The sequence below is a fragment of the Anomaloglossus baeobatrachus genome, chromosome 7 (assembly GCF_048569485.1).
Source record: "Anomaloglossus baeobatrachus isolate aAnoBae1 chromosome 7, aAnoBae1.hap1, whole genome shotgun sequence".
NCBI lineage: Eukaryota > Metazoa > Chordata > Amphibia > Anura > Aromobatidae > Anomaloglossus > Anomaloglossus baeobatrachus.
The window spans coordinates 49,565,924-49,593,626 of NC_134359.1; the positions used below are offsets into that span (position 1 = coordinate 49,565,924).

Consider the following 27,703-nt stretch of genomic DNA (forward strand, 5'->3'; position numbering starts at 1 on the left):
GCTGCTCCACTGATTCGGGAACAGTTTTTCATTTTATTCTGTGCCCCAATGGGTCAAAGTTATGCCTCCTGGTAATAAAGCTACAAATTTCCCGTACAACGAACTGGGCGTGTACCACAGAACTTCTCGGTGGGCATGGCTGGTTTTCGATTGGTCAAAGTCAAAGGAAAAAACACAAACAGCACTAAGAAGTTCTGTGGTATGTGCCCAATTAGTTGAAGGGAAAATAAGAAGGAGGCACAGAAAAATAACAAAGAACTGTTCCAGTATCAGCGGAGCAGCACCAATTCGATTAGGTACTTAACTTAAAGGAAAAAAAAAAATCAATTCAAAGGTCCTCTTTAAAGAAACACTAAGCATAGAAAAGTATTTTATAGCAGTTCCTCTTTCAATCTCCTAATTTCCTTGGATTCTCTGAAAACTGAGAAAAATATGAATAAATCTTATCTCATTTATTGGTCTCAAGAGATGAATCTTGTCCTTCTCATCCTAACAACACTTTATATCACTGTAAGATAATTGGCTGCAGCAGGAGCCTCCCCCCCTCCTGCCCTGTCTACAGTTGGACAAAAAGACTGTTAAACTGTGCCCTCTTTCATAAGCCCCACCCCTCAGTTAATCTACAGCCAAAATAGGAACAGATCAGGATGAAATTAACCCTCTCCAAAATAGTTGCACAACGCCACACTTTAACATTGTAACGGCTGGTGGGTGTGGAGTCAGTAAAGCAAAGACCTGGCTTACTCTGGAGGGGTGTAACTAAGTAGCTACCTGGTTTTTGCTAGGGCAAAACCCATGGTTAGATAGTCGAAGGACACGACAAAAAGCAAAAAGAAAGAAAACATAGGCGAGGACAGGAGTGGCGAGGTCAGGACAAATGGGAGACAAACTAGGAGAGGTCAGGATAAACAGGAGGAAAGTCAGGAGAAGTCAGGATAAACAGGAAGAAAGTCAGGAGAAGTCAGGATAAACAGGAGGAAAGTCAGGAGAAGTCAGAATAAACAGAAGGAAAGTCAGGAGAAGTCAGAATAAACAGAAGGAAACTCAGGAGAGGTCAAGCTAAACAGGAGGAAAGTCAAGAGAGATCAGGCGAAACAGGAGGAAAGTCAAGAGAGATCAGGCGAAACAGGAGAAAAGTCAGGAGAGGTCAGGATAAACAGGTGGAAAGTCAAGTCAGGAGAAGTCAGAATAAACAGGAGGAAAATTAAGAGAAGTCAGAATAAACAGAAGGAAAGTCAGGAGAGGTCAGAATAAACAGAAGGAAAGTCAGGAGAGGTCAAGCTAAACAGGAGGAAAGTCAGGAAAGATCAGGCTAAACAGGAGGAAAGTCAGGAGAGGTCAGGATAAACAGCAAGCCAGGGCAAAAAACAAGAGAGACAAAATAGAGAGACCAAACAGACAGTACAGTGAGGAGAAAAGACAAAGATCTACTTATGATCAGGCAACTGTGTGTGTAGCACCCCAGGGTTGCCACAGTAACAACACAAAGGGTGAACTCCCCACACACAACACCAAGACCTCCTGGCCAGAAGGAGGAGACCAAGCTGCTTCCCTGTATATTCTGGTGTGGAGAGGAAGTGGTCAGTTGAGTTTCAGTTTGTTTGTTCAGTCAGTGCAGAGGACTGAGGAAAGAGGATCTGCAGGTTGGAGCTGGGACAGCTCACCTCAGGATCCGCTGACCAATTCCAGGCCTAAGCTGAGGGTCTGAGGAAAGGAGACAGATTAATCAGAGGAACATACCTGGGAGAAAGAGTATTGCTGAACTCACCCCAATGGAGCACACAGAACGGATGCCGTATCCGAGGCTGAGCAGATTACACACCGCACAGTTAACACCAGAGAAGTGAAGATTCCACATTCTTCACCTTTACCACAGACACAGCAACAAGCGCAGGGTTCAGGAACACTACAAGGAAGGACTCGAGTTGCCTGTCAGGTCGGTACCTGGGAGAACAGGGCCGGCTGCCTAGTTCACACAGCAGCAGGGCCACACAAGCACAGTGAAGATAAGGAAGCCAAAACGGCCCGGCTGGGTGGGAGAAACCCTGAACCCTGCACAGACTCCGTGGACAGTACTCTGCTGACTACCATCATCAGTAAAGGACAAAGAAACTGCAAAACCGTGAGTCTGCTTGTTTATTGTGCTTGTGTCTTGCACTCCCTCCCCCATAGACTATCACACTGCCCCGGGGAGAAGGCTCTACCCGTGGGGAGCCGTCCCATCTCAAGCTGCCATCCATCACCCTGGAGGTTCTGCAGCAGCGGTGGTCATCTCTGATCACATTCCATGGGTGGCGTCACGTACATAACCCCCTTTTTATTGTGGAACCAGGGATCACAGACCGGGTCACGACACTGTGATCCCCTTTCCAGAAGCGACCCCTTGGCCCGGTGCTGAGAATCCCCTTAACCCCTGGCGACACATGTGGAGAGAGAATCTGCCTAATATACTGAGTGCTGGCAGGGGATAGGCTGAAGAATAAACACTCTGCAGGATACAGAGAATACAAATTCTTGCAGTCTGGCTGCACCGTCCTATAGCCAGGAGGAGACTCACCAGCAACAGGCGGATGCAGCAGAACTGGGACAGTTGCATGAGAAAACTCAGAATTGCTGGTCAGACACAGAAAGATGGGTGCAGTTAATATGATGGTGAATACCATCACAGGCCTGACAAACATGCAATTTATAGCAGTATGCTAGTGCAGTGGCCACATTGGTAGTCCAAGACTGCTCGACAAATGCCTTGGAAACCTCATCATAGCTGTCGGAATTCCTGGCACTTTTTCTGATTAGTAAGCTCTGTGTGACATCTTGCATGGGTCATGCTGCAATAATGACCCCTTTCCGGGTCTGTTAATTGGAAGAGGGGGCTGAGCATGTCAGCAGATAGGAGGAGATCTGCTGGACTATATTCTTGCGGACTAGCAATATTGCCGCTGCACCAATCTTTTATTCCTAATTATATTAATATTTACCGATTTTGACCCTCTTTTTGTGATAACATTTTTGAGGAATGTCATTAATTGATTGTCTGAGGCATTACTGCTGCTCCCACAAAGCAGTGGGAGTTGTACGGGGTACAAAAGCACTGCGTACACTGGCATGGAAAATAAAAAAAAAAAAATGTAAAATAAAAAGCCATTAAACATAAAATCTGATTTAAACCGTAGGTCATTCTCTGATGACACATTCCCTTCAAAGTCTTTCTTCAGGGAACCAAGCAACAAAAGTTCTTTCAAGATATGAGTGACATCCAGTTATGTCGAAATGAATAGATGTGGGAGAATTCTTCAGGTCATGGTGGAAACCAAATCTTTGTCGTCAGAGAGAACAAAAAAACCTTACATGAACATGGTGGGTGGTAAAGTTTTAGATAAAGCATTGGATCTGCTGTAACCACTATTGATTTTATTAGGCACAATTCCAAGGAAAAGTAATACTATTTGTCTATGGATAGAAAATATTTACATTGTAAATTGAATCTGTCACCACCTAATCTAAGAGAAGCATAATATAGAGACAGAGATCCTGAATCCAGTGGTGTGTCACTTACTGAGCTACTTGCTGTAGTTTTGATAAAACAGTATTATCATTAGTGGGCTAGTAAACCTGCTGCCATGTAGTCCTCCATATTCATGAGCTCTGTATAATCCCACTGCCACCACTATTTAACAGCTTTGTGCCTATGCAGAGTGAACACAGAAAGCTGCCAATAAGTGGTGTGGGCATGGTTTTACAGAGATCAGCTCTCAGAGAATTGGTAAATCTGAAGCAATATAAAACAGTAAGTTTAAAAAAACTACAGCAAGTAGCCCCAGTATGTGACACCACTGGAATCAGGACTTTTGACCCTACACCAAGATCCTCTCAGATGGGATAGCAAAAACTGAGGGACAAGTGAGTAAACTATCTTACCCAAGGGCTTAAAGAGTGGGGAGGAAAGGAAGGGATGAGATGAAGGAAAGAACACTTTAATGGGGAGGAGAGGAAAACAGGGAAGGGAGTGGAAAAGGGTTATGCGGGCGTCACACGAGACGATCTATCATGCGATATGTCGTCGGGGTCACGTTTTTCGTGACGCACATCCGGCATAGTTTACGACGTCATCCCGTGTGACACCTACGAGCGACGCAGAACGTGTATCGTTGACACGTCGCTCATTTTTAAAAAGTCGTTTATTTTTTCTGCGCCGGTGGCTCATCGTTCCCGGGGCAGCACACGTCGTTCCGTGTGATACCCTGGGAACGATGAACACAGCTTACCTGCGTCCCACGGCTCCCGCCAGCTATGCGGAAGGAAGGAGGTGGGTGGGATGTTTACGTCCCGCTCATCTCCGCCCCTCCGCTTCTATTGGCCGGCCGCTGTGTGACGTCGCTGTGACGCCGAACGTACCACCCCCTTCAGGAAGAGGATGTTCGCTGCCCACAGCGACGTCGCTCAGCAGGTAAGTGCATGTGACGGCGGTTTAACGACTTTGTGCGCCATGGGCAACTAATTGCCCGTGACGCACAAACGACGGGGGCGGGTGCGATCACTCGTGCGATTGCACAATAGAACGTATCGTGTGACGCCCGCATAAGAGACAACAGAGAACGTTTATAACAATTCAAGTATATACAGTATACATAAAGAAGATAAAATGCTGAATATGAAAAAGTAAAATATTACTCACTCGATACGTTAAAGGGAACCTGTCACCAGGATGACAAAGATGGCCAAAAGAGGAGGCGCCGGTACCGGAGGACGGAGATGCCCAAATGACCCAACTCCACCGCAGCGACCATTTAGGTGTGTATTATAAAGTGATTTTTATGTTCTCACATTGGCCTGGGCTCTTATATACAGCATATTACAATGCTGTATATAAGAGCCCAGTAGTGGTGGCAGCAGCTTATAGGCCCCAAATCTGGTGACAGGTTCCCTTTAAGGTCTACATATATTGCTATGTATTGAGTATCCTTTATATTGGTATTGTTTGTTTTGTCTTTATTGTTTGTATTAAAATTCTTTAATAAAATTTATTTCATCCCAAAAACTGTATATATATATATATATATATATATATATATATATATATATATTTAAATTAATGGTACCTAATCTCTTTTATTGGATTACATAAAATTTGTTTGGTGGTAGAAAACAAATTTAAAATAAAAAATACTTACTCGTTAAAAAAGGGAAATAATTGTAATTGATGTTGGCATTAATATAGATGAGTTAACTCATTTATCCCTACCTGGGAACTTATTCAGAATTGCCCCTTTTCTTACAGATTCTCACATTAAGGGCTCGCTCACACAAGCGTATAAATCAGACAAGTGCAATCTGATAAAAAATGGACTGCGTATGGGTGACAAGTGGGAAAGAAAAGTCCTATTTTTCTGGATAAGAAAGTGATCGATTTTCCAATTTTTCTACATGCTCGTGTGACGTCATCCTAAATGTGATCCTGTATAGATGGAACAAGTAGGTTGCCTTCAGACAAAAAATACAAAAAAAGAGTTCACTATCAGCTCACTAATCCCACAGATGTTCGGTCAGCCTGGGTGCAGTGCATAAAGACTTGTGCCGGCTCCCAATATACCGTATTTTCCGGCATATAAGATGACTTTTTAACCCCTGAAAATCTTCTCAAAAGCCAGGGGTTGTCTTATACGCCGGGTGTCTTCTTATACGCGGTGCACGGTGCTGCATGAGCCCATTGTTTAGTAATGCCCTCCATCGGTCCCCTTCTTACACACAATAAATATTATTCTCACCTGTCCTCCGCTCCCGCGGTGCCTTCAGCTTCTTCAGGCATGCCCACAGACCTGCCAGACCTGCAATAGCGTCCTATACACGGGGTCGATGCCGCTGCCACCATGGCTTTACTGCAGTTGAATGCTTTGCGGTGCTGTAAAGCACTCAACTGCAGTAAAGTGCTGACAGCAGCAGCAGCCCCGTGTACAGGACACCATCATGGAGGGGTCTATGTGCCTCCATGATCGCATTCCATACACTGGGGCCGCTGCTATCAGCACTTTACTGCAGTTAAATGCTTTACGGCACCACAAAGCATTCAACTGCAGTAAAGCCACGACGGCAGACAGCACCCCCGTGCATCGGACGCTATTATGGAGGGGTCTATGGACTTTGCGGTCTACAAGAAGCAGCTGAGGACACCACAGGAATGGAGGACAGGTGAGAATAATGTTTATTGTGTGTAATAAGGCGACCAGTAGGAGGGCATTACTAAACAATGGGCTCATTACTGCAAGGGGGGGGACAAGGATGGGCACATTACTAAACAATGGGGACATTACTGCAGGGGACAACACTAAACAATGGGAACATTACTGCACAGGACATCACTAAACAATGAGCACATTACTACAGGGTACATTACAAAACAATGGGCACATTACTCGGGTCGGCTTATACTCGATTATATATGGTATATCCCAAACTCAATATTTTAACTGGAAAATTTGGGGATCATCTTATACCCCAGTCGTCTTATACGCTGGAAAATACGCTATGTAATATATATATACACACACATATATATATATATATATATATATATATATATATAAAAATATATATATACATATATGTAAATGCAAAACGTTCCAAGGAAATACAGCTCAGAATCCAGCTCCCGCAATCAAAGAGGAAACAAAAATTACAAAAAAACTTTGAAAAAAACTCCTTATTGAACCATGTTAAAATCCATTAAAATTTCAGTGACGCGTTTCAAGCAGATAATTGCCCTTAACCGTAGCATGATTAAGGGCAGTTACTCGCTCAAAACGCGTCAGCAAAATTTTCATGGATTTTAACATGGTTCAATTAAGAGGTTTTTTTTAAGAAATTCTGTTTCCTCTTCAATTGCGGGAGCTGGATTTCCTTGTAAATTTTACAAGAGCACACAACAAGCAGAACATAAAAAGGACATAAAAGGACATTGCAGCGCTCCGCCTCTCCCCCAGTGATGCTGTAATCAATCACTTGATAAATGAGGACTTGCCAACATTTCGGTTCTCGCAATAGCCAGATTTACTGCACCTGTGGCTAGTAAAAAGAGCTTCTCCTTTGCAGCTTGCACTGCTATGGCTAATCTTTGTATACTAGTGATATCTCAATGTCATGATAAAAGACACCTTTACATTGCAGCACGTTCCTTATAGCAATTCTCCACATAAAACTCTTATCACACGAGCACTATGTGCTACATTTTATCCTACATTGTGGAGCTTTCCATGTTCTTAGATTTTTTTCCATTTAAGTGATGTAAAAAAAAATCAGATGTTTGTAAAATGAAATTGTAAAAACAAACCTTTGGTTTGTGAAATATTTTCCAAGACTTGTAATGTTTTTGTCGACAGAGTTGTCGGAGGGCTTATCTTTTTGCATCACTATTTACGAGTACTGAGCACCCGAGCATTGTAGTGCTCATTCATCACTAGTTACGACTCGAGTACTGAGCTCCCAAGCATGGTAGTGCTCACTCATCACTAGTTACGAGTACTGAGCACCTGAGCATGGTAGTGCTGTTACGTCACCGCCGGAGTCTGCTCCAGCGACTTCTGCTCCGATCCCCAGGCGACGCCGTGTTCCTGCCGTGGATGGTGCTGGTGATGGGAGAGGAATCGATGCCAGCGGTGGGCGCAGGCTCTGATCATCCACTGGGCTGGGTTAGCTTGGGATCTGCAGTACCGCTGGCTGACTGTGGGTGGCATGTGTCTTCCAGCTGAAGTTGCCAGCGTTCAGCTACAGCCAATGGGAAGACACCACACCCTTCTTATTAACCCTCCTGTCACATGACCACTGCCAGAGATAGTTCTGATTTTCCTGGCTCCTGTTACGTCCTATTCTGTTTGGTGATTCCTGTGTGTTGACTTCTGCGTGTTTTCTGACTACCCTCCTGCCTACTGTTTTTGTACCTTGCTGCCCGATCCGGAATTGACCTCTGCTACGTTAGCTGACTATGTCATTGCCTGCCGATTCTGTCCCTGTTCCACAATTCCTGGTTTGACCCTGCCTGACTACTACTCTCATCGGACTGCAGCCTTCCACAGGTAGTGATCTCCAGTTCCCTGTGTAATTCCAATCTGAGTCTGAGGATCCAGGCAGGCGTTACAAGTTCTCATTCATCACTAGTTACGAGTACCAAGCACCCGAGCATGGTAGTGCCCACTCATCACTAGTTATGAGGACTGGGCACCTGAGCATGGTAGTGCTCGTTCATCACTAGTTACGAGTACCGAGCACCCAAGCATGGTAGTGCCCGCTCATCACTAGTTACAAGTACCGAGCACCCGAGCATGGTAGTGCCCGCTCATCACTAGTTACAAGTACCGAGCACCCGAGCATGGTAGTGTGACGCCCTGGACTAACCAGGTCGTCCCAGGTAGTCATACACCACACCACACCCCCTCCCAGTTAGGTAACACCAGCCAAACTAAAACCCTTGTCACCACCCTCCAGGTTTGATGTCCATACCAGGGGGAGGGTGGAGCCAGATGGTTGGCTCTGCCCACCGATGAGTTCACAGGCTTGGAGGCGGGAAAACAGTTAGTCTGAGAGACACTAGTTCAAGTGCAAGTCGAGAGCAGTCAAGGTCACGGGCAGTCCTGTGTCCGTGCCCTGATAAGAGACTACCAGGTGGCTGGGTCGGAGCCCAGTCACAATTGGCAAGGAGGCAGACGGTGGTGGCCGCCTGCAGGAGAACGGGAATACGACCGGTGGAACCGTAAGGGACCGGGACAGGGTAGTGGCCCGCCAGAACCAAACCGGGGAGCCAACTGGATACCGGAGCACCAGGCAGGGTACTCAGACTCCGTACAAAGCCCTGAACCGACAGGGCCGAGTCGAATCAACTGATTGCGGGCTGGTTTCAAGGACCTACCCCACACAAGTCCCTTTAGAAGACAACAGCGCAAACATACAGGGTAACACCACCGCCAAGGCATATAGTCCCAAAGGACCAGCGTCTGCGGGCAAACAGGCTCCTCCAGCAAATACCAGTCGGGGAGCGGACTACCGGTGTCTAGGCACAGGAGTCAGAACATTTACACAGAGGTGCAGGAGAAAGGTGGAGACCACCAACCTAATCTGGAAGAAGCTGCAGCCGGCTGCGGGCCCCGTTCATCACTCCGTTTGGTTTACCAGTGACTCCAGTGTCTTGTGTCAGAGTGAGTACACCAGTGCCATCAGACACCGCACCGCACTGCACCACAACACTTCACCCTGCACCCTGGCCCTCGCCTACCGGGCCCCGGGACCAACACCCCCTACCCATGGAAGGGTCAACACCTAGCTGCGCCATTACACCGCTCCCGGGATCCCCATACCTTCACCGCAGTGGTGGTGTCCACAATCACCACAACCCGTGGGTGGCGTCACGAACTATCATTCCAAATCAAACACCCAAATCCCCGCGTGTAGCGCCAAATCCTTTGCAGAGCGACGTGACCCCCGGGTCTGTGAGAGGCTCGAGCCACCACCCGCAGTACGAGCACGGATCCAAGCAGCTCGGCGGTCGCAGCCGAGCCAGCGGGGCGGTACACATCGACTCTTCTGGCGTCACCAACAGGATAGAACCATCCACTTACCTGTGGAAGTGCGCCTTCAGATCATCGCCAGCGGCGTCCCGCTGTAAAATCGGAGAATCCGCCATCTTGGGCGAAAAGTTCCCGCCCGAGCCGTCTTCCCTGAACAGAAAGGGCACGAAGATGAAGCCCCGCCCCCCGAGAGCGGAGCGGAGCAAAAAGAAAAGAGAGTGCTCGGAAAATACCAAGGGGTGGCGGGTGAAGATCCAGCCTCATGTGACTGAGGAGATAAAAGGCAGGGACGCCAGGACTCTGCTACCCATCTGGTTCCTGGACATCCGGCAAGCAACATGTCCGCCCCACCAAGAGAACCCGAGTCCCCGGAGCTTGTGTCCGGGTCGGCGGCATGGCTGGAGGTCTAGACGATGCTACTGTGTCGCCGCAACCAAGCTGAAATGCGCCTCCTGATGGATCGATAGACAGCCGAGGTGGAGGAGCTGGTGATGGTTGCGCAGTTGTACGAGGTGGAGACCATTCTTGCGGAGCGGGTAGGTGACCCATGCCCCTATGTCCCCGAGGGACTGGCCGCTGCGGCTGAGGGACCCGGTCTGCCCCTGGCTCCTGTATGGTCTTCCCCTGTATGGTCTTCCCCGTTGCCCGTGCCGGCCACCGTTGCTTCCCGATCCAGCCCGCTGCCATCTCCACTGGCGGCGGAGTCCGCGGCCCTGGCCCAAGAGGATCCGGATACCCCTGGAATCGTTGGCCCGGAAGAGGGCATAACAGTGCCTGTGGGAGCTGAAGGAGCGGCCGAGCCAGAGGTGCCGGCTGCGGCCCCCAGTACGACAGCTGGTGGTGAACGGCCCGCAGCTGAAAAAGGGGTGGAACCCGGCCCGCGGTGCCCCGTCGCCAGTCCTGAAGAGCTGGATAGCAGTGACTCGGGGCCCGATATGGAGCCGGTTTCAGAAGATGAGGAGACCCCTGGCCTTATCGATATGGAGGCCACGTACATCCCGCGGAATGGTTGGAACGGGTACCGGGCGGCCCTCTCCCGCCGCGCATGTTGTGTGCTGGAATTGTACGAGGGCGAAGTGGAGTCTGCCTCAGAGGATGAAATCCCTCGCCCCCGAGCAGAAGACAAACAAGAAAGTTAAAGTGCGGTAGCGGTTCCCGGCTACCATGTTAAAGTCCCCGTTGGGACCCTGACTGCCCGTCCCTGTTGGGACTTTTGTTGCCCCATTTTACAAAGACAAGGCTGAGAACTTGCAGGCCACCCCAAAAACTTTTGGGTTTGTAAATAATCCCCTCCCTTAACCGGCCGTCCGGTTTCACCGCCTCCGGAGAGGCAGACTGGAGGATGGGCCTGCGGGAAGCTGATGGCCGAGGCCCGCCACCAGTACAACCGGTGGCCATCCTCTGAGTCAGGGGTCCCCTGGACGTGAGGCCTCTGAAAAGACTGTGAAACCCGCACCCGTCCCGTTGAAACACCTGGGTCTGTTCCTGGACTGGGGAAAAGGGGTGCTGCCCACTTCTTAGGGGCAGCATCAAGGTCTAGGTTGTTTGGGTGGGTGACTGAGGATCCGGTTCTCGTGTTATTAAAATGTTACCGTAACGTTCAAGCATGTGCCTCCCGCATGGGAAGATCCAAAAATATAAAAATGTTGAAAATGTTATTATACTTGTATTGTTTGTCCAGTTTTCTATTTTTCAGAAGCAAAAAATACACCGGTGATGGACGGGCAGCCCGCGGACGGTCTGCATTAAACCAAGGGGGAATGTGACGCCCTGGACTATCCAGGTCGTCCCAGGTAGTCATACACCACACCACACCGCCTCCCAGTTAGGTAACACCAGCCAAACCAAAAGCCTTGTCACCATCCTCCAAGTTTAATGTCCACACCAGGGGGAGGGCGGAGCCAGACGGTTGGCTCTGCCCACCGAGGAGTTCACAGGCCTGGAGGCGGGAAAACAGTTAGTCTGAGAGACACTAGTTCAAGTGCAAGTCGAGAGCAGTCAAGGTCACGGGCAGTCCTGTGTCCGTGCCCTGATAAGAGACTACCAGGTGCCTGGGTCGGAGCCCAGTCACCATTGACAAGGAGGAAGACGGTGGTGGCCACCTGCAGGAGATCAGGAATACGACCGGTGGAACCGTAAGGGACCGGGACAGGGTAGTGGCCCACCGGAGCCGAACCGGGGAGCCAACTGGATACCGGAGCACCAGGCAGGGTACTCAGACTCCGTACAAAGCCCTGAACCAACAGGGCTGAGTCGAATCAACTGATTGCGAGCTCGACTCAAGGATCTACCCCAAACAAGTCCCTTTAGAACACAACAGCCCAACAATACAGGGTAACGCCACCGCCAAGGCATAGAGACCCAAAGGGCCAGCGTCTGCGGGCAAACGGGCTCCTCCGGCAAATACCAGTCGGGGAGCGGACTACCGGTGTCTAGGCACAGGAGTCAGAACATTTACACAGAGGTGCAGGAGAAAGGTGGAGACCACCAACCTAATCTGGAAGAAGCTGCAGCCAGCTGCGGGCCCCATTCATCACTCCGTTTGGTTTACCAGTGACTCCAGTGTATTGTGTCAGAGTGAGTACACCAGTGCCATCAGACACTGCACCGCACTGCACCGCAACACTTCACCCTGCACCCCGTCCCTCGCCTACCGGACCCCGGGACCAACACCCCCTACCCACGAAGGGGTCAACACCTAGCTGCGCCATTACACCGCTCCCGGGATCCCTGTACCTTCACCGCAGCGGTGGTGTCCACAATCACCACAACCCGTGGGTGGCGTCACGAACTGTCATTCCAAATCAAACACCCAAATCCCCGCGTGTAGCGCCAACTCTCTTGCAGAGCGACGTGACCCCCGGGTCCGAGAGAGGCTCGAGCCACCACCCACAGTACGAGCACGGATCCGAGCGGCTCGGCGGTGGCAGTCGAGCCTGTGGGGGGCGGTACCGTAGTGCTCTCTCATCACTAGTTACAAGTACCGAGCACCCGAGCATGGTAGTGCTCGCTCATCACTAGTTACTAGTAATGATCTTTTTTGGCAAATGTTATTGTGAAGGGAGGAGGTAAGCTGCGGCATCACATATTATGAATGGTGGATCCTTTGCTATCCACTGTATATAAAGGTGTTACCTGTTATTTTTATCCTGTTTGTGATGATAAGGAAACTGCGGAAAAAACATCTGTACAAAGCAGGAAGTGTGAAACTGGTATTAGACCTACTAGTAGGTGGATAAATTATAAATTTCTTTTATTTTATTTTTTTATAGTAATAGTGGTATGAAAATTAAAAAAAAAAAAAAAAAAAAAGATATATAGATAGATATACAATTTACAATTTATGTTTTAAGGGAATATTCCAGTTTCAGCCATTTTTTTCATATAGCAAAAAGCTACACATTTTCTAGCAAACCTTTATTGTGATACTCCAACATTTTTGAGGTTTTCTGATTGCTGTCCCTGTCATTCAACCTCTATTATTTAATTCCACAGACAAAACGTTCTCCTGGTCCTTGTGATGGTCACCCAGCCAATGTTAGAAGACACAGCTCTGATATTTGTACAGTTATAATCTATGCATTTTTTTCTGTTCTAAAAACTGGCACAGGAAACAACCCAGATGGATTCCACAATAATTAGTGGGATCCCTCTGCTTCCATTTTTATGAGTAATGCAACAGATCTGTTTTGCACGACTTCCATTTTTTTACCCCTCAAATTGGAATAGACAAACATAATGTGCAAATGGAAATGTGATCCCAGACTGATGTCCATCAGTGGGCTCATTCTGGCAGTCTGCACCTCTTTGTCTTTTTTTGAGCTCCACTTTGCTGATTTATGACCATAGACCACATCAAAGTTGAACTGAACTTTGATGTGGTCATAAATCAGTTGAAAAGAGCTCAAAAATAGAAAGATAAAGAGAAATTAGAAACTCCATCAGAACTAGCCAACTGATGTATTCTCAGATAATTCTTTCCGCAGCCGACATTGTGAAAAGAAGCAAAAAGCATATAAAAGAAAAATAGTGTAAGACTTAATAAACTCAAATTGTAAAAAGTAAAAAACAAACAACCAAACAACCAAAAAAGGTGATTATATCCTTAAAATTACAGAGTAATCCCGGACCTATATAAATCATAGAATCATAGAATATTAGAGTTGGAATGGACCTCCTGGGTCATCTAGTCCAACCCCCTGCTCAAAGCAGGATTCACTAAATCATCCCAGACAGATGTCCGTCCAACCTCTTTTTAAAGACTTCCATTGAAGGAGAACTCACCACCTCTCGTGGCAGCCTGTTCCACTCATTGATCACCCTCACTGTCTAAATTTTTTTTTCTAATATCTAATCTGTGTCTCCTCCCCATCAGTTTCATCCCATTGCTTCTAGTCTTTCCTTGTGAAAATGAGAATAAAACTGATCCCTCTACAGTGTGACAGCCTTTAAGATATTTGTAGACAGCTATTAAGTCTCCTCTCAGTCTCCTCTTTTGCAAGCTAAACAATCCTAAATCCTGTAACCGTTCCTCATAGGACATGGTTTGCAGTCCAGTCACCATTCTGGTCACTCTTCTCTGAACTTGCTCCAGTTTGTTGATGTCTTTTTTAAAATGTGGTGCCCAGAACTGGACACAGTATTCCAGATGAGGTCTGACCAAAGAGGAGTAAAGGGGGGTAATGGCTTCACGTGATCTAGACTGTATGCTTCTGTTAATACATCCTAGAATGGTGTTTGCCTTTTTTGCTGCTGCGTCACACTGTTGACTCATGTTCAGTCTGTGATCTATTAGTATACCTAAGTCTTTTTTACACATGCTTTTGGATAGCTCTATTCCTCCCATGCTGTATATGCTCTTTTCATTATTCTTGCCAAGATGTATGACTTTGCACTTCTCCCTGTTAAAAAACATTCTATTAGTTGCTGCCCATTGTTCCAGCTTGTTTAGATCTTGTTGAATCCGCTCTCTCTCTTCTTTAGTATTAGCTATTCCTCCTAACTTTGTGTCATCAGCAAATTTAATCAGTTTACCCTTAATACCTTCATCTAAATCATTGATAAAAATGTTGAACAACACGGGGTCCAGGACAGAGCCCTGTGGTACCCCACTTGAAACAGTCTTCCAAATGGATGTGCAGCCATTTATGACCACTCTTTGACTCTGATCACTAAGCCAGTTACAAATCCATCTAACAGTTGCCTTGTCCATTCCACACTTGGTCATTTTTTCAATAAGGATTGTATGAGATACTTTGTCAAATGCTTTACTGAAGTCAAGATATACTATACCTACTGCATTTCCCTGATCCACCCAGTCAGTGATTTTGTCATAGAAGGAAATTAAGTTAGTCTGACATGACTTATTAGTTATATCACAAAAATGTCACAATAAATACACAGCCCCTGTTCAATTCTTTATGATTTATTTTTCTCTGTGGCTCCTTATGTAGGTTTAGGATTTAATTTATATCTGATCTATAGAAGGTTTTGAAAAAAAAATAATAAAACAGATAATGTAAGAAAACAGTCGTGTTTCAACTCAATATCTTGAAAGATAATACTATTGATAAGGACATTTTTGTCTGAATGATGTTTTCAGTCATTTCCAAGGGAACACAAGGCCAGAGATCGAACAACACAAAATAAAAGTCTCAAAATAGTTTCAATAGATATTAAACAAGTACTGACCACCATATTATATCATTGATCAAAAATAATGATAAGCGAACACTACCATGCTCGGATACTCAGGAGCCTGACTCTCGGACGGACTCGGCTCATGTACCAAAAATAATGGAAGTCAATGGGGAACTTCACTTTCATTATATTCGGTACATGAGTCGAGCCCATCCAAGCGTTTGAGTACCGAGCACCTGAGCATGGTAGTGCTCGCTCATCAATAGTTACCAGTACAGAGCACCTTAGCATGGTAGTGCTCACTCATCACTAGTTACGACATCCGAGCACCTGAGCATGGTAGTGTCCGCTCATCACTAGTTACGAGTACGGAGAACCCAAGCATGGTAGTGCTCACTCATAACTAGTTACGAGTACAGAGCACCCGAGCATAGTAGTGCCCGCTCATCACTAGTTACAACACCCGAGCATGCTAGTGATCACTCATCACTAACCACCACTCATTGGGAGTAATATATGTGTCTTTGAAAAAGTTACTGGATGTGATATGACCAAGTCCAAGGCAGACTCTAATTTAGAGGAAGACTCCTACCAGGCTCTGAGGTCAACACAATCTACAGAAGGAGAGGAGGAGGGAACTGAACAAATCCTGTCTACTCTGGACAACATTTTCGCGAACCTTCCACATTCTATCAGATATTTCCTCTAAGCTGAAGTCTGCTTCCTGCTGATCACATTTGTATTTAGTTGCCCTCTATCACTGCACATAAACTTTTAACTGGTCAAAATGTCACTCTGACGGAATCCGAATATAATGGGGAGGAAAGATAGAAAGAGGTCATCAGACAATTAGCTCTAACATTCAGTATATCATCTATGCAGGAATCTTTCCTGACTCTGTACCCCCCCCAAAAAAAAAAAAAAAGAACCCAAAACCACCTGCAGGAGCACAGTGGGAATCCGTCAACACTGGACAAGACCCTTATCACTGGTCAAGGAGGTGTTCTCGAAAGAAACCCAAAAATGAAAAAGAGGAGAAGGTTGTTACCAAACAAAATCTGACCTATACTAAACCCAACTATATAGTGCAACATTGGAGATCCCCAAGCCTGGGTATGACCCTAATCACCAATCAAGACAACATACCCTAAAGGACTCCGAAAAGATGTGTAGAAAAAAAGAGAAGATCATCACGTAGTTACATCACCCTTTGCTATGCCAAAAAAACCCCATCCATTAATAAGGATCGGCTTCGGAGATTAACAAACACAAAAATGATTAGGCGAGTAAACTTGTCTACTCAAAACTTCATAGAAGAAGTAAAAATGTACCACAAAGAGATTGTAGCAATCCAACCACCTTAATGAAAAGAAAATCCATGTCTTACCTCTTTGCTCTCTTCCATATCGGACTCACTGCTAAATTCCTCCGTATTCAGGTTTTCAAAATCCGATTCTCCAACAGCGATAGGTACGGTGACGGTGAGGCTTGGGTTGTGAATAAAGGACATATAATCACTTTCATCAATGATGTATTTCTCAACACTGCTACCGATTCCACTTGTGGCAGTAGTTCCATTCCCGTCTTTCAAGTACTCAAAATCTTTGCTGATTTCCACAGTGGTGTGGTTGGATATGCAGCTGTCTTTTTGGTTTTGCATGTCATCTAGGGGTTTGTTTTCCTCCAATTCCTTCTTCTTTTTGACAAATGCATTCTGGATGAACTCGCGAACGCTCTTCTTGACGTAGGCTATCCCAGTGTGCATTCTGGCCACAGCAATTTGCAGATTGTTCATTTCATTATCATCGTCTGTGGCAGCGAGATTGTCAGAGCTAAACGAGCTCAACAGCAAAGCTAAGAACAGGTTTAACACCTATGGAAGCAATTAAAAGATAAGATGACATATCAGGAATTTGCTAAATTATTATGAATATAAACTAAATTCTACATTTTCACTCAAGCGTTGCAATTAGAAAAATTACTCTTTTTGATTTGAGGTCCAAAACAAGAACTTGGCATTGTTCAGTAAACCCCCACAGATCTGACACTATGGACCTCTTCTAGCTAATAGACATCATCTTGGGCCCTATTAATATTCGATTTCTTATTACTTTGTGCATTTGCAATGTGAAAGCTCCTATGGTACTGTACATGCTAAATGTGTCCATAGAGTTCTTTTGGCAGACAGATGGCAAATGGATGATGGATGACTTCCAAATATATGTTGGCATACTGCAACAAGAGCCCAGTGTAGAAAAAATGTATGTTAAAGCACCACTCCAGCATTCTTAGTTTTGTTATACTGCTGAAGTAGTGCTTTAAATCTAAGTCCCCTCATACTCCCCCTCCAGCGACTTCACCTTCTTCCAATATTTGGTCTCTAGAACTATGCGGCTTGCCGGCAGCTCCAGTGTTTCCCGATACGTGCCGGAAGTCAGAACTCAATACAACTCTATGAGAGCCTTGTGCTTGCTCTCATAGACTTGTATTGAGTCCTCATGATTTATCTTCTGAATTCAGAACAGTCAGAAGTTACGGGAGCAAGATGCCATGGGACTGGAGCGTCGCTAAAAAAAGGAAGCAACTGAACTGTCAGTATAAGACCGGGAGCAGGGGACTTAGATCTAAAATGCCACTCCGTGCTGAAAAAAACCTCGCTGGAGTGGTGCTTTAATTGTATATGCCATTACTTGGAATCCACCATACGTATCAGCTGAATGGATGCCATTATAGACTGGATCCATTAAATTATGACATCTGTAACCTATAGGCTTTATAGAATGTTTATTGCCATCCTTTAGGCCTCTTTCACACGTACGTGACTCCGGTACGTGTATGGTCAGATTTCTCACGTACCGGAGACACGTACACACGTAGTCCCATTAAAATAAATGGGTCTGCGTTCACGTGCGTATTCTGCCATGGACCATGTGTACGTGTGGAGTATACGTGTGCCCCACACGGAGACATGTCCATGTTTTCTCCGGCATCACGGGTGTCACACGGAACGCAAACGGATCACACGTAACACAAACGGACCACACGGATGTGTTCTGTGTGACACGTGCCGGAGAAAACAAATGTGTATGCGAGAAAAAAACAAAACTTTACTCACCTTCTCCAGCCCTCCTGTCTCACTTGCTGCCGACCGCCGCTCATTATGCTAATTGAATATTCACTTCACTGCGGCCGGAAGCTGCAGCAGCGGGGAGTCGGCAGGATCGGAGACCGAAGATCAGCACCACGGACAGCGACGCCAGGGTCAGGTGAGCAGAAAGTTCCTGTTCTCCGTGTGTTATCACGGATAACACACGGAGAACACACGTAGGCCATGCACACGGCACACACGAGGGCAATAAGCACCTTTGACACGTCCGTGAAACACGTGCATGATTTTCACGGACGTGTAAAAGAGGCCTTAATGGCTACATCATGAAAGCTCACAGGGCATCTGGTAAAAGGATGCCACATTAATCAAGTCCATAAGGTTCTCTTACCAGACAGCGACTAAAAGGTTGACTTTTAAGTTATTGTCTGACCAGTATGCCATAAAAAGTTGGAATACTGTAGTAGATTATGTTTCTCGAGTAACAAGTATCTGTTAAGGGCTTATCTCAATTTGATAAATAGATAAAATTGCAAAGTCCTTTTAAAAACAAGCAACTTTGCAATTTAAATCTGCGGACCCAATGTGGCCGGTAACTTAGGCAAATAGCGCATGGCACAAGTAGGCTCTATGACTTACAGCCTGCTAACGCCATTCGGAAGCTGGCTGGAACACTGGATCTTACCTTCAGTCCCCCTGCCACAATAAGATACTAAATGCTAAGTCCCCTTTACTGAAAAGCAGAATGAAACAGAGAAATATGCACCCTTCGCATGCACAAGTGACCACACCCAAAGCACACCATGCTATCTTCAAGAATGTTCCTCAAATTAAATAACTTACCACTAAATTTCCGATGACCATCACCATCATGAACACTGTTAAACACATAGATTGCCCCGCCACCTCCATACAGTCCCACATGGTCTCAATCCATTCTCCGCATAGTACTCGGAATACAATCAGGAAAGAGTGGAAGAAGTCATTCATGTGCCAGCGAGGAAGAGTGCAACTTTCGGGAGCAATTTTACAGACACATTCCTTGTAGCTTTTGCCAAATAGCTGCATGCCAACTACGGCAAAGATGAACACGATGATGGCCAACACCAAGGTCAGATTTCCTAAAGCTCCCACCGAGTTGCCGATGATCTTGATCAACATGTTAAGGGTAGGCCATGATTTTGCCAATTTGAAGACACGAAGCTGAAGGAGAAAAAGTAAAGTATTACTCTAAACATGCTTACATGCTTTATTTCAGTTTCATGCCCTAAGACAGGTTACATTAAGTCACATTGTTCAGGAAATAAAAGAATTTTAAAAAGGGATCAGAATGGGCTAAAATTAAAAAAAAAAAGTTGATACTCTATTTACCCCTTCAATCTCCCGGAGCTTAAGCTCCGATAATTTCTTTTCTCCTCACAGGTCTTTGCTTTCAGTCCAGTTTTGACCCAATGGACCCAATTCCAGGCTGAGGAGGGTAACTGCTTTATCCAGGGATTAGTAGGGGTTGGGCTCTCGCTGACACCATAGCCAGGCAGGGGGAGCAGTGATGGAAAGTTTTGAGTTTTTTCCTATTTTATGCCAGTCTGAGCCCTATTCCACACATTTTTTTAATTAGTTGGAAAACCCCTTTGAAATGATTGTCTCACAACTAAAAAATAACTTCCAGAGATATCATAGATATTTCAAAGAAAAGTATGAGGCATACTCTCCCTATCCAGGAGAGATCGATCACAGGTTGCTCTGGGCGCCCCTCGTGTTCTTTTGTTACCTATCTATTGAGGTCAGTAACTGGCAGAAGAGGTCAATGAACTGGAATATAAAGTCATCAGAAAAGCCATGGTAGCATTTTGTTAAAGTTACCTGACCGCTGCAGCCAATCACAGACTTTAGTGGTCAGGTGAAGGAAGAACAGGACATCATTGCTTTCTGCCTAGCAAGAACTAGATTCACAGGAATTGATATTTGTGCGCACCGTATTTTTCGTTTTATAAGACGCACTGCATTATAAGATGCACCCCAAATTTAGAGGCGGAAAATGGGGGGGAAATGTAATGCTAAAATGGGGGTCCATCTTATAATCCTAGTTTGTCTTATAATAGTTCACTAAGGGGGAGAGGTGGTGGTGGAGTGGCTCAGGAGGGTCACAGGCGGCATGGTTGGAGATTCTGCAGGCTAGGAGGAGGTTGTGTCATGGCACAGGAGGGTCGGTGGAAGGAGGGTCGGCGATGCTGTGGGCTCAGAGGAGGAAGAGTCGCAGCTCAGGAGGGTCAGTGATACTGTGTCCACGAGGATATCGCAGCAGTGGCGGCGAGCAACATTGATCTGCTGGCGCACTACAGACTCCATTGAACTGTCAGTGTTTGACATGATAAACTTCAAAAAAATGGGTGCATAGTCGGCGCATGCGCAGATTGGCCTCCACGGCCATTTTATTGAAGTCCATCGCGTCGAGCCTCGACAGTTCGATGGAGCCCGCAGCTTTCCCGGCAGATCAATGTCACCCACCGCCGCAATACACCCAGGTCCGCAGTTATTGTGGACCCTCTGTCCTGTCCTGTGACCCTTCTGAGTTTCTCCACTGCAGTGACACTCCCCCCTCCTCCGAGGTCTCAGTATTGCTGACCCTGCGCCACCACCACCACCCCGGTAAGGCATATCTGGATTTAAAGATACACCACCATTTCACCCCCAGTTCTGTTGAAAAAAATACATCTTAGAATCCAGAAAATACAGTATTCCCAATTTTATTGCTTCCCCAAATTTTTTTTAGGTAACAGACAACTTCTTAAAAAATAATAGTCACAATGTTCAATTTTGGTCTTTTTTGACCATGTAACTTATTCAATTTGATGTCAGAGTCCCCATAAACGAGACATTAAATATATTTGTAAAAACATTGACTTTTTCTCCCTCGTGTTCTCCAAAAACAACTGTTATTGGTGAAGGAAAGCAGGAAAATTGTTGTCCACATTCTCTGTGATCACAGCTCTGGAGGATTGCTAGCCTTCAACTGTCATACTTCTCTCGGTGGCCACTGTCACTTGTGGACTTTTTGGACAGTCACTCAATTTCTAAGAATTACTCTACTATAGAGGTCCCCAACCTTTCTAACCTTTAGAGCCACATCCAGGTCTGGACCCCAGAGTCCCCATTACCGGCATAATGACAGCCAAGCTTGTCTACAGAAATCTCACTGAGGTAGTATACCAAGATTCAGGGGTCCCAATCTTATCCTCATTCAGATCTGCTCTTCGATGTGGGCCTTTTCACAAAAGTCAAAATCTGGAGTCCTGTTCTTCATAGATGTTTGCTAAACCTACTGCTAATGTACCAAGCTGGAAGACAGTCATGAGCCACACATCACCAGCTCGCGAACCACATGTGGCTCCAGAGCTACAAGTTGGGGACCCATGCTCTAGTAAATGGATAATTGTGTCTTAGGGGCACTTTGCACACAACTACATCGCAAGCCAATGCTAGCGATGCCGAGCACGATAGTCCCCGCCCCCGTCGCAGCAGCGATATCTTGTGATAGCAGCCGTAGCGAACATTATCGCTACGGCAGCTTCACATGGACTCACCTGCCTTGCGACGTTGATCTGGCCGGTGACCCGCCTCCTTATTAAGGGGGCTGGTCGTGCGGCGTCATAGCGACGTCACACGGCAGGCGGCCAATAGAAGCGGAGGGGCGGAGATGAGCGGGAGGTAAACATCCCGCCCACCTCTGTCCTTCCGCATAGCCGGCGTGAGCTGCAGGACGCAGGTAGGAGATGTTCCTCGCTCCTGCGACTTCACACACAGCGATGTGTGCTGCCGCAGGAATGAGGAACAACATCGTACCTGTCGCTGTCGCGTAATTATGGAATTCCCAGACACTACACTGATGATACGATTACGACGATTTTGCGCTCGTTAATTGTATCATCTAGGATTTACACACTACGATGTCGAGTGCGACGCCGGATGTGCGTCACTTTCGACATGACCCCTCCGACATCGCACCTGCGATGTCGTAGTGTGCAAAGTGCCCCTTAGTCTTTACATTTAGCGTCCTTTAAACATTTATTTCCATTTTAACAATAGTAATCGATTGCTAATTATTTCAAACAATCCTTTTCATACATTGTGTAAACTTACCAATCTGAATGATCTGAGAACTGACAACCCTTCCACATTCGAAAGACCGAGTTCCATCAAACTGAGAGAAACAATAATACTATCAAATATGTTCCATCCGACTTGGAAATAATAATATGGATCAAGGGCAATCAGCTTAAATACCATTTCAGCCGTAAAAATACCAGTAAAGACCTTGGAAGAAAACAAAAAGGCATATTTAATACATGGGTCATCATCATTAATCACATATAAAACTTAATCAGCAAAAGCTGGATTTTAGCATGATTCTATTAAAAAAAATGTGACTGTGTCTTTTGAAGCAAATTTGAAAAAAAAAAGAAGCAATAAAACAGAAAAGAAAAGCAATATCTGCATTTTCTGTGCCGCATTGTGCCGGAACATAATGTTAGCACCGTGATCTCTTCTCAGTTCTAAAAATGGAAAATGCAATGTGAAATTGCATAATGTGAGTAGCACTTTGACATAGATCGATTTAGTATGGTTAGAGTTGGCGCAAAAGTGTAGAATTTATCTTCCGTGTATAGGATTTTACTGATTTTTAATGGCTCTTTGGGACTGACGGATATAGTAGAGCGCTGTACCCACGTTGTCCCATAGACTTAGAATAGAGCAATGATTATAATGGCAAACCATCTCTCCATGTTCTAATGGGGGTCTCAAAAGAGTGACAGTGTGTCAGCATTGAACAAATTGACAGACCCCCTAGTCCCTATGAGACCACAATAAGCTTTCACTGGTTCCCCACATTGTGCTGGATCCCTACTCAGGCACCATATCTCTCATGGAGTGACTTCATTGTCTATATATTATCAGGGGCACTTTGCACACTACAACATCGCAGGTGCGATGTCGGTGGGGTCAAATTGAAAGTGACGCACATCCGGCGTCGCAGGCGACATCGTAGTGTGTAAAGTCTTTTTGATACAATTAACGAGTGCAAAATCGTCGTAATCGTATCATCGGTGTAGCGTCGGTCATTTCCAGAATTTGGAAATGACCGATGTTACAATGTTGTTCCTCGTTCCAGCGGCAGCACGCCGCAGGAGCGAGGAACATCTACCTGCGTCCCGTGGCTCACGCCAGCTATGCGGAAGGAAGGAGGTGGGCGGGATGTTTACGTCCCGCTCAGCTCCGCCCCTCCGCTTCTATTGGCCACCTGCCGTGTGACGTCGCTATGACGCCGCACAACCCGCCCCCTTAATAAGGAGGCAGGTCGCCAGCCAGAGCGACGTCGGAGGGCAGGTGAGTGCATGTGAAGCTGGCGTAGCGATAATGTTTGCTACGCCAGCTATCACCATGATATCGCAGCTGCGACGGGGGCGGGCACTATCGCTTGCGATGTCGTAGTGTGCAAAGTGCCCCTCAGTCTTATGAACAATATGCCCCTTAACATATAAGCTCAGCCACACGGCAATCTTTGGTAGGAACCCATCTGAGAAGAAAACCCATCCGCACACCACAATTGCAGTGTGTAAGATCAATGGATGTAGCAAGCAGCTCTGCCCTACATTCCTAACCACTTAAAGGGAACCTGTCACTAGAATTTTCGCTATTAAACTAAAAAAGAATCCCCTTCTGCAGCTCCTGGGCTGCATTCTATAAAGGTTCATCTGCTACTTACCCCCCTTTCAGACCTAAATAAACACTTTATAAAATGTTACCTTTTGGTATGCTAATGAGCTTTGCTGGCCACGGAGGCGGGTTGTATTGCGTCCGTTATTCCCCCTCCTGCCGCTGTTCGCCGTCACCCAGTGTTGATTGACATAGATGAGGCCGCCGCCCTCATGTTACTCAGTGCTCCTGAAGTCTTGCGCATGCCCAGTGGCACTATCATGGGACTGAGCACTGTTCAATTCGCGAGCGCCGGTGATCTTATTGCGCAGGCGCGATTATGGGCGGGTACTTGGATGACGCTGGTGATGACATTACCAGCGTCATCCAAGTACCCACCCATAATCTCGTGCATGAGCAATAACATCACTGGCGCTCGCAATTTAAAAACAGTGTTATCCAGCGATAGTGCCACTGCGCATGCGCTAGATTATGAGCGGCTACTTGGATGACGCTGGTGATGACAGTGTCATCACCAGCGTCATCCAAGTAGCCGCCAACAATCTCGTGCCTGCGCAATAACATCACTGGCGCTATCGATTTGAAGTGTCCAGCGATAGTGCCACTGCGCATGCGCGAGATTATGGGCGGGTACTTGGATGACGCTGGTGATGACAATAAGTGTTTATTTAGGTCTGAAAGGGGGGCCAGTAGCAAGATGAACCTTTCTAGAATGCAGCCCAGGAGCTGCAGAAGGGGATTCTTTTAGTTTTATAGCAAAGATTCTAGTGACAGGTTCCCTTTAAATGCTGTTTTCCCAAATGACAGCTGCATGTCAAGGGTTAAACGGTTGTGATTGGCGAAGTTGTTCCAAGTTACCGTCTGTATAAAAGAGCTGGAACCAACGCATTATGGAGCGGGCTTAACCACTAGCGGACAGAGACAGAAAAGGTTCCCTGTGCAAGAACAATACAGTATATGGGCCGTTTGCAGTCTAATATCTCATCAAAATGCCTGATTTGGAGGTAGAAATGGGCCCCCTGACCTCTTGGGCCCCTGTGCACCCACACAGGTTGCACTACTGATATGTCCGCCCCTGGGCTTAACTACTGAGCCTACTCCAAACCAAACAGCAAGTGAAAACATCCTTTATAAATTAGATTAATGGCTGAAGGCTGTATTTATATTTGCAGTCATCATCCATTATTCAACGGTAACCTAAAAACATTTACGGTTTCCTATGTATAGGTCCCATGCACACCTATGTTATACCAGTAACCATTTATTACTCAAATCCCACGGCCGCCTCACTTAGATGATTACCAAATGTTCAACTTGAAACTGGATTGCTATGCATGTGACAACCTATTTAAAAGGCTTAACTCATGTGTGCTGAAGCTGATCCATAAAAAAGTTAATGATAAAGTACCTGTAACTTGTTCAAAACATTGAGTTAAATACCTTGTAAAAATACATGAGCTCTCCTGATTCTGCTACTCTTTTCAATTTTGTGCTGCGTTACTCCATTGCCAAAATATTCAAGTTTGATTTTTTTTTCTGGAGTGCAGTATGTGAAATCTCTACTTGGGAGTCCAACTTGGAGGTTTTTTATTATATTATTATATTATTATACTTTTATTACTCTCTCTCAAACATGCTGCTAATTATAGATAGCTTAGTAGCTAATTTAGCAGTATATCCACTTCAGCTGCGGCAGGGCAGTCATTGGCAGCATCTGGGAGAGAGGTTTGATAGCACACACCCATAAAAAACTGAAGAAACTCTCAGTTGGACTACAAACAGAGATTTCCCATACTGTGCTGCAGAAGAAACAACTGTGAATTTCTCTGCAATGGAGCAACACTATACAAAACAGGAAAGAGTGGCAGAATCGGGGAGCTCAATGATTTTTACAAGCCATTTAACTCTTTTTTTTATTTTAAAGTGATTCCAATATATGGGGAACTCCATAAATATTACTTTGGTTCAGAAGTCAAAAAACGTTCTGAAATTGTAGTATAGGACACTTAGATATTTTGTGACTGCAATAAAATGGAATAAAATGTAATTTTTTTAAATATGTGTCCTCCAAGTCTTTGTAAATCATCCCAGTTGGACTACAAGCAGAGATTCCCCATAGTGTGCTGCAGAAGAAACAGTTATAAATTTCTCTGCAATGCAGCAACACTATGCAAAACAGAAAACAGTGTCAGAATCAGGGGAGCTCAATGATTTTACAAGTTATTTAGCTGTTTTGTTTTCTTTTTTGTTTTTTTTTTTAAAAAGTGATTCCAATATATGGTGAACTCCATAAATATTACTATGGTTCGGAAGTTAAAAAACGTTCTGCAATTGTAGTACAGGGCATTTAGATATTTTGTGACTGCAATAAAATAGAATAAAATGTAATTTTTTAAATGTTTCCTCCAAGTCTTTGTAAATCATCCCAGTTGGACTAAAAGCAGAGATTTCCCATAGTGTGCTGCAGAAGAAACAACTGTGAATTTCTCTGTATTGGAGCAACACTATACAAAACAGAAAAGCGTGGCAGAATCAGGGGAGCTCAATGATTTTTACAAGCCAATTAGCTGTTTGTTTTTTGTTTGTTTTTTTTTTAAAAAAGTGATTCTAATATATGGGGAACTCCATAAATATTACTATGGTTTTGGAAGTCAAAAAAAGTTCTGCAATTGTAGTACAGGGCACTTAGATATTTTGTGACTGCAAAAAAAAAATACAATAAAATGTAGTTTTTTAAATGTTTCCTCAAAATCTTAGTAAATCATCCCAATTAGACTACAAGCAGAGATTTCTCATACTGTGCTGCAGAAGAAACAACTATGAAATTCTCTGCAATGGAGCAACACTATGCAAAACAGAAAAGAGTGGCAGAATCAGGGGAGCTCAATGATTTTTACAAGCTATTTAACTCTTTTTTTTAAAGTGATTCCAGTATATGAGGAACTCCATAAATATTACTATGGTTCGGAAGTTAAAAAAACATTCTGCAATTGTAGTACAGATCACTTAGATATTTTGTGACTGGAATAAAATTGAACAAAATGTAATATTTTAAATGTGTTCCTCCAAATCTTTGTAAATCAACCCAGTTGGACTACAAGCAGAGATTTCCCATAGTGTGCTACAGAGCAAACAACTAAGAATTTCTCTGCAATGGAGCAACACTATGCAAAACAAGCTATTTAACTCTTTTTTTAAAAGTGATTCCAGTATATGGGGAACTCCAAAAATATTACTATGGTTCGGAAGTTAAAAAAAACGTTCTGCAATTGTAGTACAAGGCACTTAGATATTTTGTGACTGCAATAAAATAAAATGCAAAAATTTAAAATGTTTAAATATGTTTCCTGCAAATCTTTGGAAATCATCATACAACCCAGAGAGACATATTCAGAAAGGCAACAATCAGAAGAAGAATCTCATGTTTGCAGATACTGTATCCGCTAAATTTCGCAGTAAGTGCGTGGATCTGTCATTTGGATATTTTCAGAGGTACCGTACTAAATGACACTCCATTTAATAATTCATCTCTTCAAAGTACACGAAAGGGAGAATAAACAATGAAACTGACAACCTCAGCCAAAGTGTGGTTGCTAATTACTCGGCACACAAAGTGCACTGCGGTCTATTAATTTTTCATGCCTTTGGCATAAAAGGATAAAACATAGCGCAAAATCTTTGCTGGCAGATG

At 45.1% G+C, this 27,703-nt stretch overlaps 1 protein-coding gene across 5 annotated transcripts in view; it reads right to left on the reverse strand.

The window, feature by feature from the left end:
• LOC142245033 (sodium channel protein type 2 subunit alpha-like) overlaps positions 1-27,703 on the reverse strand; it is a 295,688-nt gene that overhangs the window by 71,614 nt on the left and 196,371 nt on the right. For all 5 annotated transcript variants that reach the window (XM_075317276.1, XM_075317273.1, XM_075317275.1 and 2 more), the window contains exons 15-17: positions 22,438-22,611; positions 19,141-19,500; positions 16,579-17,064 (exon numbers count right to left, since the gene is read on the reverse strand). In XM_075317276.1, the coding sequence (XP_075173391.1) occupies positions 16,579-17,064; positions 19,141-19,500; positions 22,438-22,611 (1,020 nt within the window). The remainder of the gene's footprint in view (positions 1-16,578; positions 17,065-19,140; positions 19,501-22,437; positions 22,612-27,703) is intronic.